General features: G+C 48.4%; 1 protein-coding gene across 5 annotated transcripts in view; it reads right to left on the reverse strand.

The window, feature by feature from the left end:
* Positions 1-1,147: 1,147 nt before the first annotated feature.
* Positions 1,148-13,599, reverse strand: part of RAB3IL1 (RAB3A interacting protein like 1) — a 31,467-nt gene continuing 19,015 nt past the window's right edge. For 2 of the 5 annotated variants that reach the window (XM_019547178.1, XM_019547177.1), the window contains exons 6-12: positions 12,378-12,449; positions 10,884-11,012; positions 10,659-10,771; positions 9,405-9,428; positions 6,089-6,188; positions 4,605-4,671; positions 1,148-4,030 (exon numbers count right to left, since the gene is read on the reverse strand). In XM_019547178.1, coding sequence (XP_019402723.1) covers positions 3,948-4,030; positions 4,605-4,671; positions 6,089-6,188; positions 9,405-9,428; positions 10,659-10,771; positions 10,884-11,012; positions 12,378-12,449 — 588 coding nt within the window. In that variant the 3' untranslated portion in view covers positions 1,148-3,947. The remainder of the gene's footprint in view (positions 4,031-4,604; positions 4,672-6,088; positions 6,189-9,404; positions 9,429-10,658; positions 10,772-10,883; positions 11,013-12,377; positions 12,450-13,599) is intronic. The other 3 variants (XM_019547174.1, XM_019547175.1, XM_019547176.1) reach the window with 3 other exon arrangements.

Consider the following 13,599-nt stretch of genomic DNA (forward strand, 5'->3'; position numbering starts at 1 on the left):
CCACCCCCAGCACCAAGCTATGAGCTTCTCACTGCCTTAATCAGCAGCAGAGGCTTGGCTTCTTCACGCTCCAGTCCCATGGTGCTGAAGCTCCCCAGCAGGAAGGGCCATGTGCAGATGAAGGGGCACTGGTTGTTATAGCCCAGACCACAGGACCTCTCCTGCTCCTGCCAAAGGCAAAAGGTGTTTGGCTGTCAGAAGCATTAAGCAGGCTCCACAGCCGATTAAATAAAACTGTTCCTTAGAAACCCCGGACACAAGGCACCAAGACTGGCAAGTCAGACATAGAGCCTCCAGGCCATAGTCTAAACTCCAAGGTGGCCCATTTCCTAGGGGAGGACTGCACCCCCACCCACCCTGCAGCAGAACACAACCTCTGGGGTAACACGTTTCTTCCTACGTTGACCTCCCCCAGCATCCTGCTCACATTTTACTTGCCAAGCTCCTTCAAAACTCCAGAAGGGGCATGTGGCACAAACAATACTCAGGATGGGAGTCACCAGAACAGAGCATTTTCCACTTGAAGTACCACAAGCAACCAACTCCCTTGCAGCCAACAGCATCCTTCACCACTAAAGCCTGAGTAGCATCCCGCAAGCTAAATGGCTGATATGGTTGAGGAAAGGATGCAGCTGACTCAAAACCATCCTGTGCATTTCAGCCACTAAAAGGAAACAAAGCTGCACATTCTCCTAAGATAGCTACTCAACTATTACTGTTCATTTCCTGCAGCAGTATGATGGGGTCTCCTTTTGCCAATGCAATATTGGTTTTTTCTATGTTCTGCTTACTTCTCAAGTACTGCAATGGCACCTCCTGTTTTAAGCATTCCAAGTGTCCAAAGTGAACAGTGAACTAAGGATATACTCAGCAGGAGTGCCAGACATATTCTCCCTTAAAATAGGGGGAAGGGGGAGACCAAAGCTCCATGCAGCCAGCAGTGGCAAGCAGCAGAAGCTTTAAAGAAAGAGTATGAAAGCCAGGATATGTGTACAGGGAGCCAATCTATTAGGACCTCCCCATCATACTGTCTGATCACAGACCACACTGAATCCAACAAACATCCACCAACCACTTTTTAGCCAATAAACTTCTCCCCACATGATGTGGCCAATCCAAGTCTGGAATTGTGATTATTGCTTTGGGAAGACTAATAGCAAATGTTTATTTTCCTTTTATAAAGAGCAGGGTGCAGCCATGCTGCTGTTTAAATGGAGTGACTTCAGAATAACTAACAAACTGTATTACATTTAAAACAAGAGTGTATAGAACAACACCACTTTGCATTCATCTAACTCCTTTCATCCCAAAGTGCCTTACAAATTGATAAGAAAAACCACACAGAGGGATCATCTCACCCACCGTTAAAATGCAGCGACCTCAAGGGTGGAACGTGGCAGCTGATAATAGTGCACAGCAATATTATATAGCAATCTAGGGCAGGAGGTAAAGGAGAAAAATGGACCCAACGGGAGCTGTAAGGGAAAGGATTTACCTGAGGTGAAAATCTGCAACTGGGGAAGGTGCTCCCAGCTTTCCCTTTGGAAAAATCCAAGGCCAGATCTTCTGCTGACATCAACCTATACAGCTCGGCTGGAGTCAGAGAGATGCTGACTCACACCAGCTCAAAAATCTGGCCTCCAGCCTAAATTTCCCCAGCCATATAGCCTCTGAGTCTGTACTCCACAGTGTAAACATATTTGGAGGAAACAGCCACTCATTTTTTCAGCCAGGATCAGCCATAGAATTATAGGGTACCCAGTTGCTGGAAAGCAGGAAAAGGAATGAGGCCTTGCACTCCTGCTGCGTGGGGCTGGGGAAGCAGAATCCTAGGGTGACAACCAAGTGCTAGCACTGCTTGCATTTCAAGCCAGCCCTGTTCTAAGCAGGAAGAAGCAATTCCTATAGGGAGCATTTCCAGTAACATGTTTCCCCAGCTGCACCCCTGGAGAGGGCTCGCATTTCAGATATTAATTTGCCCTCTGCATACAAGCGGTTCTATGTGCAACCACTGCTGTGAGGAAGAAAACCCCACTGGGTAGCAAAGCAGCAGGTGCAGCCAGCATCTGCACTGTGTAGGAGAGAATTTCACCCTGTAAACTTCAGGGGTTCTCATGCAATGAGGCATGCTCCAAGGCGCACAAAAATTCTGCGGCCACTAGGGCCCACCATCATGGCTTCATCCCCTCTCCTCCCCCAACCCCGCCAAGAGCAAACCCAAGGTGGTTCACTCAGATGCTTTTCCTTTAGATTTTTTTTCCAATGGCAATTTTTGTAGAAGCTCCTCCTAGGAGGGGAGGTGACACAACAGAGTCCGCTGAGATGATCCAGGTCCGGGTAGCACTGGGCCAAGTCACCACTCTGTCAGTACCATTAAAGTTGCATTCCAGAAAGAGAGGGCCAAGCACTGCTGCAAGAGATGTAGCACTGCAAGACAGCAGCTGACATGACCAAACAGCACGTGAAGTTACTAGCTCGATTACAGCGGGCCCTAAGGCAAGGACTGTAGCTTTATGAGGTTCTGTAAAGTCTCAGTTGAAGGCAAGGCAAGGCCTAATCCAGAGCTATGAAGTTTTCAAAGAGCTTTGGATCCTCTTCCCAGTGCCACTACATATATTCAGTGGGGTCTGTGGGGTAGGATGTCTCGCACAGGCACATGCAGTAGTGTAACTAGCTGAAAGCTAATTGAGAGAGCATGGGAGAGTATTGGATCTACTACAGAGGTAACATCTATGGCCTGGGTTATACTCAAGGCCAAATGAGGTGATCTAGTACTTCCTTCTGGTCTTGTGCTGCATAATGGAGTATGGCAGCAGCAAATATCTGGGGCTAGCAGTTGCGGCTGGCCACTGAGCAGGGAGCTGCCTGAATTGGGGTCTGTGGAGAGGGGGCATCTGGGGTTTATTATGGAAGAGCAGGAAGGTATATGTCTGCAGCCACTGCCTAGAACAGGGATGGGTGGAAGGCACCTGCCCACAGCTGGGGGTGGTTTATGGGGCAGGAGAGTGGCCCAGAGCAGAGCAACAGAGGAGCCCAGCAGGGTTTGCTGCTACCTGCAGGGACCACCACAAAGCGCAGCTGTCCCAGCAAGAAATGCCAAGGCGATGCATGCAGCCCAATTCAGTTGACCTCAGCATAGCTGTGGTCAGCTCTCTGTTACGCAATTTCCCCTTCTGCATTATGACTGAGCCTCCAGGCACTGAGCTTGGGTCTAGGCTGCGACTCAACACTTCCCCCCCCGCCCACGCCTGCTCAATGATGGATTACAACACCAAATGCCAAATCCTGAGCTAAAAACAGAAACAAAACCCTCTTTGTGACTCAGCCAATGAAAAGCAACTCTTGCAGGCTTCTTACTGAGGAACAGGGAAGCACTAGGAAAACATGCTTTTCATGGCTCTCACTGAGGTTACTGTGTGGTGCTGGTGTTTGCAGGGGGCATCAGCCAGGGCTGGGCACACAGCTGGGCTGTAGCAGATGCATCTCTCAGGCAGAAGGATGGATGGGGGCAAGATCCCCTCTAGCTCTTGTTCTGTGCTGGAAGAGGACCCACTGGCAAAGTACAGGAGCCCCAGGACCTGTCATACAGGGGGGCGAGGGCCAGGGAACCCACAGAAGCAGACTGTGTATAAAATTTTAAAAACTGGCTACAGGCTGCATAGAGGGAGGGAGAAATAGAGTTCATGATGGGCACAGGCCAGAGGTGGCCTCACCCCAGAGCATCAAGGACCTGCCCAGCTCCAGGGGTGTCCACATTCCAGTCACTGGCTGAACAGCAGCGAAGCCTTTGGAGGGGTAACTTGCACTTCTCACTCTGTGGTTCACTCCCAGCAGGGGAGAAAAGGAAGGGAGCCATGCTGGTGTAGACGTACTGTGTCAGCGGGTCTGTGTGGTAGAGCACATGCCCTTAACGCAAGGGCAACTCCCTCCAGCCCCTGCATCCTGGCCTACATCTCGTTGGGGTAGAAGCCCAGCTTGGCCATGGACATCTCCCGCCTAAGCCGCATGATTTCCCAATACATCAGCTCCACTGCAAAGAAAAGGGGTGGAAGGGTTAGTGAAATGCCTTGTGAGGCATCCACCCCCACCCATTCCCTTCCAGAACAGTGGGCCCAGGGGGCATGATGTCCCTCAAAGACAGCCTGTATGCACTGGAGCAAATCACAGGAGCAGGGCCCCACTGCTTGGCCAGGCAGCACTGCCTAATGAGGCACAGCTCTCTAAAGCATGGGGATGTGCAGAGCATGGAGTGAGACAGGATCCCCCCCCTCCACACTTCTTTCTTCTTCTTCTTCCCTCTCTCCCTTACTTCTCTTCCCCTTCAGTAGCCTTTCTTTCCTCCTCTTGCTACTCTCTCAATTCTTTCCATACCCTCCCCGGTCCAGGCAGATTGGACCCTTGCATCCTTCCAGAAGACAAACTAACCCCTCTTGCCCCCTCTCACCCTCCATTAAACTCTCTCTGAATGAAAGAGGGCAGGCCTGCCCTGGCCCATCCCATCCCCGTGGTGCACTGAAGAGCCCTTGCCATAGCTGCCAACAACCAACAGGGGGCAACCGCCCCACACCCTCTGTTGTGAGGGTGCACTCAAGTCAGTCTCTTACCGTCCTGTCTCACCAAGCCCTGTTGGATATAGCGAATATAAGTGAAGAAATTACACACCGCTGTGATCTGCAAGAGAGAAAAACTCCTTTGAAAACAGCCTCCGACACAGCACAGGATGGCGTAAGTCGTCAAAGTAAATGCAGATTTACTGGCGTCTGAGGACCTCGGCCTTGCTGCTGAACACCCTCACTTCAAGAGAAGTGATTTGGATATGGCTGATTTGCAGAAGTGCAAAGCATGTGCTATATGAACTGAAGCCAAAGGGAGCAGCTGGAATTCTGTACCACTGTGGCAGTGGCCTTTGGTGGAACTAGGGTTGACACACAGGAGTGTACCCCGCAAGAAAAGAGTTATATCAGACAGGCAACATGAGGCAGTAGATTCAGTGTTAGACAGTGACTGAAAAATAAGGGATCTAATCTCGCCACTGCCAATTCACTAAAGGACCCCGCTAAACCTGTCTCATCATCTGCAACACCACCATAGTGCTTTGAGAATTAGGGATGCAGGGAGGCTTAGAAGTTCTGTGTATGTTAAGGAGGGAATGGGAAATAGAAGGGAGGTAGAATTTGAATGGATTTGTACATAATGAAATACCAGAAATTTATGTTGAGAGACAAAGAGGGTCGAGACACATACAGGATAGGGGGAACCCATAGATGAGAGGGATGGCAAAACTTCACTAAAATATCTGAAGGTACAATTCTGTCCTACAGTAGTTTATGACTCAGAATATTTGAACTCTGTGAAAATTCAGACTGGGCCATGGCTGAAAGCAACAACTGTTTCTTATTGAAAAGAAGTTTCAAAACAGGTGAACTTCTTTCCTGGGAAACACATGCAGTCCAAAAACAAGTGCTGGGGTTTTTTGTTCAAGTGAAACAGTTTGAACTTTGCCATAAATATTCCCAAGGAGACAGAGGTGACTGGTCTGGTAAATGATTGGCTCCTTTATGTCCTATTCAACCAGATACTTAAGCCCATGCTGAACCTGGAGCGTCTTCAGTGCATTGCCAACTAGGACTGACCACGAAGTATTTGTTTAACTATTTTCTTGAATCAGGGCCAAAACAACAATTCACTTTTTCCATGCCCTCCAAGCAAAAGGAGAGTCTGTTTTATAAGTCTTAGTCACTGCTCTCCATTGGAAGCTGGCATTGAGACTGAAGCAAATTATAGTGTGCAACAAAGCAAACCCAAGTATCGTGAAGGATCAAATCATGGGGAAGAATAAACTGAAGACATTTTGAAATCTGCTGTTACCTTAGCTGAGTGACACAATCCTGACCACTGGATAGCAAAAAAACCAAAAGCTGAGGAGCAGCACTCTACATAAACTGACTGAGCAACAAGCCCAGGCCCATGAGCAAAATTCAGCCCTGCTACCTCTCTGCTAATTTCCTTGAAGTTGTCCCAGGGGTTAATCTATTTTGCTTTCTAGAATGAGCACTGATGATGCACCTTGAAAAGCTAAAGGACTCACCCTGGCCCTGCAGGATGGAGAGATGTAGTAGTAATTCCCGGAATCACCCAGCTTGATGCGGTGTTTGCAGGTTCGGGACAGGCCACTCAGAGCACATTTCCTGCAGAGAGAAAGGAAAGCAATGCTTCAATAAATGACAGCTCCCAGGAGGAACAGAAACCGATGACAGTCAGCTCCCAGGCCGAGTTCAGACTGAGACCAAAAGCAAGAGAGTCAATGTTCCCTGCTTCTGGGGACAAGTAAATAAAAGCCTCAGTAGGGGCAAGCATGGGTGGCCTCTGACAACTAGATTTTCATTGGCACCAAAAGTAGTACAAGGCCCAGGTGAACCAATACAGGACCCTCCATACCAAGGCTCCTCCTACCATAGTCTGAACCTAGAAGTGCATGCAGAATAGTTGGAAGGTAGGATGAAGCACCATGTAATGAGTTCTGCCTGTTCTCTATACCTCCTCCATGAGCTGTGCACTGGACGTTAGCTCAGTATTACATAAAGGAATCTTGACTTGGAGCACTTATGCCTCATGACTTCTGGCTGGACCCTCTTTGCTCAGGCCTCTGTATGTCAGCAATCCACCCTGTCCCAGAGGACAAAATTAGTATGAGTCAACAGAGTCAGGGACAAGCCCACACACTCACAGTTACATCCCATTTTAGTTACCTGGGCTCAGACAGGGCCCAAAACACTCCATTTCTGAAGACTCAACACTGAGTTAATGTGTTGTACTACTCTATTATGACAACCAGACTGGCGAGTTTTGAAAACATATCTGTTCAGTAGTGTAAAGACCTGGATAGACCAGGCTGGCTCCAGGCCATCTGGTCTGCCTTGGCTGCCTTTTGCAAATCTTTCTACTCCCCTCTCCACAATCTCCAACCTCCTCCTGAGCATGGTAAAAAAAGAAGCCTCCCTACTAAGTTGCTCTCAACATCTTCCTGGCTTTTCCCTGTCCTGTTCTCTAAAGCTATAAGTCCTTGTCCTACTTTTCCCAGCACTGGGAATGTCTCTGTCTAGATTACTCCTTTAAAGTTTTTCCCAAACCAATGACCAGATTCTGATGTCAACTGTGTTTGGTAGGAGCCTCAGTAACTCTGCTCTTCCCCATGATACAGTTCAGCTCAGAACCATTATTCAGACAAGGCATTCACTAAAATCAGTGGGATTTTGCCTGAATTCCCTAATTCTCTCTTCATAGGTACCTGCACTCTGGTGGGGGACTGAACCCCGTTTCAACACACACAGAACTCCAGCATTTGATTTAAAAAGAACGAACCCCACCATCTGGAAACAGCAGCAGGCTGATAACCTCTTAGGTGGCTCAGCCCTATAGCAGGACCACAGCAGAGACTGGGCTTGTCTACACTGGGGAGCTCAAAAGATCCAGCAGTAGACAGAGCGGCCATGAGAACGTTGCTGGAGCGTGAGCACACCCAATGGCTGTGGATTGCTCCATGTGGCTTGTCCTGATCTACACAACTCCACTGAATTAACTACTCCAGCACAGTGCAAAGCACACTCTAAGAAAGCAGGGCTGCTAAAGGGACCACAGCAGGTGCCATCTGCTCCCTGTCAGACAGACACAACAGTCTTCTCTGGCTTGCACAAATATGCTTCTTCGCTAGCAGAAATTTGAGTGTTGGCTGCTGTATAGCCGCTCTACAAGTGGCTGAACTCTTAAGTTCTGTGGTGCAGTGCAGACCAGGTCTGTGCCAGCATCCTGCATGTAGATGGAGCTCCTCATCTTTCCCCAGGCATCCCCTTTTCCACTGAGTGCATCATTCCTCTGTTGTCCTTTGAGGCAGGGTTTTCAAGCACCTTATTCCACTGGAATCCCTAGCTCAGTATAAGTCCATGACAAGCTAGCACAGACATCATGCAAATGCACCATACATAAAGTTATAATATTATCTTCTAGCTATTAGCAACTTACCTCAAAAAGTGAAGATGAAAGGCTGAAAAATTAAATCCCCTCTGTAACCCAACTGAGGCCACTAGGAGCCTGTGGTGGGGGGAGAGGAGGGGGAATTGCTGTGTAACCTCATAGTTTAGCCTCTCCTGTCTTGAACAGGGGGAGAGACCCTACAGTTTCACTCAGGCTCCACTGAGAAGGGATCTTGGGAGACAATGAATTTACAGTCCCACATAGTCCCTTTTAATCAGCTTAGGCCTGGTTCAAAGACCACTGAAGTGAATGGCAGCCTTCCCAATGACTTCAGTGGTCTTTGGCCTAAGCCTGTGATGCATTACTGAAAAAAAGGGGGTCTTCAGAACATTAGAGGAGACTCCAGGCAGAAAATGGGGGTCCACCAGGGACAGACCAGAGCCCAGGACAACCAGCAGGGGCCACCCCCTGGACATGCCAGTGTCCCAATTTTCTTTCAGCTGTGTTCAGTCCTTTGTGGAAGGACCTCTGCTTCCAGCTCCTGCACAACCATCCTAAGGGAGTGTTTCCATCCTCACTCAGTGTAGCTAAGTAGGGATTTCCTGGTATTTTTCAGCACTTAACCACCATCTCGCTCCTCAGAGTTCCTTCAACATTTCTTGCCTGGCATCGCTGCTCAGAAGTGAAGGCAGCTAAGACAATTACAACTCAGGCAGCAAGACACAGAAACTAGGAAGGGGGCTCCAAAATGTTCCCGAGGGATTTTGTTCTTGCTTCATTACCTTCTGCCCCCCACCATCATCAAGTACTACAGTGGGCAGATACTGACTAAAATGCCAGAAGCATCAGCATTAAGTTTACCAAAGCAAGCAGAGAATCTGAGGGCTCCTACACACATTCAGTGAGGCTGCTCGAACATGCAGTAATTACAGAGCATCAGAGCAGACTCGATTAATTGATTCTGCCAGAGCATGGTAATTACTGCGCTCCAGCAGACTCCAGCATCACATGCATCAGTGTCCCCATGCTGAAAAAGGTGGTGGGATGCTTTGAACTAAAACTCATTCAGCCAGTTCAAAGTGCCCAGCCGCCCTTTTTAAAGTGCCCCTGCCTCCTGGAGCTCATCTATAAACATCCTGAATGTCCAATTTTTGAGACACTTTAAAAGGTGCAGATTTCTGGAAAGTGCTAAGCACTCACCTTTTAAAAAACAGGTTCCTTTAAGTTTCCTCAGGTTGGACACCCAAAGGAAAAAAAAAACCCACTAACCATTTATCGAATAATGATGTGACCAGATCATACCTTCCACATGGTAATTAACAGGATTAAAAAAGTTATTGGCTGAATCCAGCCTCAAAGCCATTAGTAACCAGGTGCATTAGTAACTTGTTAATGGGTTAGAGGTCTTTAATCTTTGGCTAAAAGTCACTTACGTTACAATTTGTGACCGGAACCCACTGTGAAAAGAGACAGAAAAAAAAAAACCGAAGGAAACTGATCAGGATAAATACAGGATGGGTTGTTCTTGGCACCTAATACACTCATGGAGCAATTTGTTTTGAGAAGAGAGCATGCAGAAAACCTTGCCGTGAAGTCTGTGCGTCTGTCACGTTCATTGCTACGTGATGTCCTAACAGATCGACTCTGGTCTGGAAGCAACTGCTGCTCAGAGGCAGAAAAACCCCAAGCTGATCTAAAACGTACAATCTGAATAAAGTCCTTTTCCCTGATCCAGAAATGTGACGCTCAAGGGCCGGATCCCAGTTTGTTTGTACTCATGTTGACCTTGCCTCTTTCTACCCACTACCCTTCCTTGAGAAACTGGTGTAGGACATGAGCAGGAACAGTCGTAGAAAAATAGGACTGCAAGGGCCCTCAGAAGGTCATCTAGTCCAATCTCATTCTCAACGTTTGAGCATCCCTGGCTAAGAGAAGTGATTTCAGAGTTGTTGTCCTAGTGATTTTGAAAGCAAGGTGACTGCAGGGGTAAAGAGGTAGAGGGGGGTCAAAGAAACTGGTAGGAAAAGGAGGTGTCAAAGAAGCTGTAAGCAGAGAATGCATCTCACCCCCATTTCAAGGCCGCCCTGAACATTCCCTGGGTTCAAATGTTTCATGCGAACTCTAACATTAAGTGCCACTCACGTAGAGACATGTAGAGAGACTGGAGGGAGGGGAGGTGTTAAAAAAACCCCACCATCTACAGGACACAAATGCATGACATTCCTCTCCGCCCCTCCACAAATATAACAAAATGTGCCATTTAGAAACAACGTTTTCAAATCAACTCAGCTTTTGGGGAACCCCTAACCCCCGGTTTAAGTGAGAGAAGGAAACATTTTTGGAGGATTGTGAACTCCAAATAGTTTTCCATGCCTCCCAAAATGATTCAAGGGACTCCTAAAGCCTCAGGCTCCACCCAAATACAGATCAGCTGTTTCCACTGGCTTGGGATAGGAAACCTCAGTGCAAAATGCAATCTAGCAAGGCCTTCCCTACAGCAGCCTCCTCATTATCACCCACTGTTGCTGTGGTGGTGAGCATCTTAGAAATAGCCAGGAAGCAGACAGCAAAGACAAAGGCCTGGCTGAACTTGATATAGGAAGCCTGGTAGAGGGATGACAGCAGTGCTGAGACAGCTGAGTGAAAGGGCTAGCAATGGCAAAAGTAGTGCATGGGGCGTTTCTTACTTTGGCCCACCACATTCTATCGCTGAGACCTTCACCACAGGCAGGATCTGCGAGGCCACAGGCTCTATGGTCAGTGTGTTCTGCTCTACAGCTGCCCGCACCAACTCAGACAGCTGCAGCAAAACACAGAGAATAAGGACTAGGATCAACATAGGTTATGGCCAGAGAGGAGGCAAATGCATCACTGCTGAAATCCCAAGTTCTTGCTTCTGAGCCTGCACTCACCTCATGCCTGGTGAAGTCTAGACAGGGCTCCACGTCTTCTCGGTAAATTCTCTCCAGGAAGGAGCAGGCTTTATCCAGAGTTGGAGCCTCCTTCCAGGCTTGGAACTCAGCAAACAGGATGGCATCGACCTATAGCAGATGTTAGGGGAAGGTGGGGATGGGGAGCAGGGAGAAACACCACACACAAAAGCAGACATTAATGAACAATACCCCCCCAACCCTGACTACAAAGGCCACCTCAGGACCTAAGCGAGTCCAACAACACAGCGAGAACTGCAGAAAAAAAAAAGCAGGCTTGTTCTTTGGGGTTGCACTTTGCATCAGCCTGGAAGGAATACACCTTCCATCTCCTACCCAGGCCAGCTTGCCCACAGGATACCTATTTGGCCACATCAGGGTCACTCAGTCCCACAAGGGAACATGAGAGCAGCTCACTCCTACCCATCTGGGAGAAACAGCCACACAGTAAAAGAACTGGCATAATTCTTCTCCTGTCCCATAAAAGGGAGGGCAGGGCTAGTCCATGGGTGAATGACCATGAAACCTTGGACTCAAAAGGCAGAATCAACGTCTCAACCTGGAAGTGAATAATTATAGGAAAGGGGAAAAGTCAGGAAAAGCTTTTGTTCAATGACCTCCATTATCCCTATACCAAGCGAGTATGGGCTGGCCCTTTGGGGAACCCCCAGGTAGCAAGGTGGGCTAGGTAGCAAGGTGAGCTGGCCCTTTAAAGATAGCCTTGACCCCAGAGCTGATGCATTCTGGAAGCAGTGGTTTCCAGAGGTGGCTGCAGCTGTAGACAGCTGGGTATACTGAAAGCGGAAAGCAGGGTTTAAAAAGCAGCCTTTGATCAGAACACAGATGAGACCACACCTGCCATAGGTCTTTCTGCAGAGAACAAGCAGCTTTCCTGCTGCTTCCCTGAATGGGGGCCCAGGCCAGGACATGCTTTTCCCCCTATTCTTGCTCATTTCTGGAAAGCAGGCTGCTGCTTATATCCTGCTTTCCTGCCCTCTCCCACCATGCCCTACTCCAAAGGACCCCAGTCCTTGTCAATCCTGGGAAGACTAACCCCTGGCTCCAGCAGAAAATAGGATGATACTGGGACTGCCTTAAAGGGCCAGCAAAGCCCATTATAGTCATTTAAAAGATGACGTGGAAAAAAAAAAAAAAAGAAAAGAAAGAAAGAAATACACAAAAACGAAAAATAAAAAGCCCAGCCTGAAGAGAATGTAAGTAAACAAAGCTGCCCAGGCCCTAGGGAAAGGTCTGTGCTGAGAGTACAAGAGCGCTGGGCTATGGAGACTGCTCACCTGGTACCAGGAGACAACTTCAGAGCCACAATATGGAAAAACAATTAGAGAAACAAAACAAAAAATGGGTGTTAGTATCAGAGAGAGGACCAAAAGGCTGAAGGTGTGAAAGGCCAATAAATCCCACCCTCTCCTTGTCCTACCCTCTATACCATACCCATTCTAGCTTCAGAGTAGTTACCTGCCGCAAAGATGAGGATGACGAATCTGCTGCCAGGGACGGCCATCCAGGCTCATAGGTGATGTGGATAGCCTTCCCAGGGATGATACAAAGGAGCAGAGAGAGTAGAGTGGGCACCCCAGACTTTGAGAGCAAAGAGGAAAAGCGAGGTGGACAGACAGACAGGCAAGGAGTGGGTTTAGAGGAACAGGCAAAGAAAGAAAGGTTATAACATGAGAGAGAAACAGAAGATATAGAAAAGCCCCCAGCCCTGTCTTTAAGGATACAGGAACTTCTGAAGAGATGCCAGCATCCTCAGCACTGTGCTGATCATACCTTAAGTTTTCAGAAATGGCCAGAGATTTGGTATTCTATCATTTTCAGGCACCCAACTTGAGATGCCCAATTTTCACAAGTTGCTGAGCACCTGCCCTCAAATTCAGAATCTTTGAGGCAGTGGGGGACCAGAACCTGGTCTCAAGTCAGGTACCTAAAAATACCAACATCCAAAAAAAAAAAAAAAATTCAAATCACTGGACACTTTTGAAAAAGGCCCCACTGTAGCTGCACTAAGGCAAACTCCTTGTGCAGACAGAACAAGTTGGAACAAGCAGCCCAGGGAAGCTGTGGCAGCTCCTCCACCGGTGGTTTCCAAGTGGCTGGATGAGCACCTGTCTGATTTAGGAACGTTTTGGATACATTTTGGAAGGCCTTCGACACTGTCTCTCACCCCGTTCTCATTAAGAAACTTGGGGACTGTGGTGTCAATGCCCACACAGTCAATTGGATCACCAACTGGCTGGAGGGCCGCACCCAGAGGGTGGTGGTGGATGGGTCCTTCTCAACCTGGAAGGGCGTGGGCAGTGGGGCTCCGCAGGGCTCGGTCCTTCAGCCCACACTGTTCAACATCTTCATCAGCAATTTGGATGAGGGGGTAAAAAGCACCCTGTTCAAATTTACTGATGACACTGAGATGTGGGGGGATGTTGGCACACTAGAAGGAAGCATCAGGCTTCAATCAGACCTAGACAGGTTACAAGGGTGGGCGGATGAGAATAGGATGGGATTCAACGCAGACAAGTGCAAGGTGATGCACCTGGGGAGGAAAAACCGGCACCGTACCTACAGGTTGGGGAACTCCCCTCTTGTCAGCACGGAGGCGGAAAAGGATCTTGGAGTCATCATTGACTCCAAGATGAACATGGGCCGGCAGTGTGGGGATGCAGTCAGGAAGGCCAACTGT

Source organism: Crocodylus porosus, unplaced genomic scaffold (genome assembly GCF_001723895.1).
Source record: "Crocodylus porosus isolate Cpor-Errol unplaced genomic scaffold, CroPor_comp1, whole genome shotgun sequence".
NCBI lineage: Eukaryota > Metazoa > Chordata > Crocodylia > Crocodylidae > Crocodylus > Crocodylus porosus.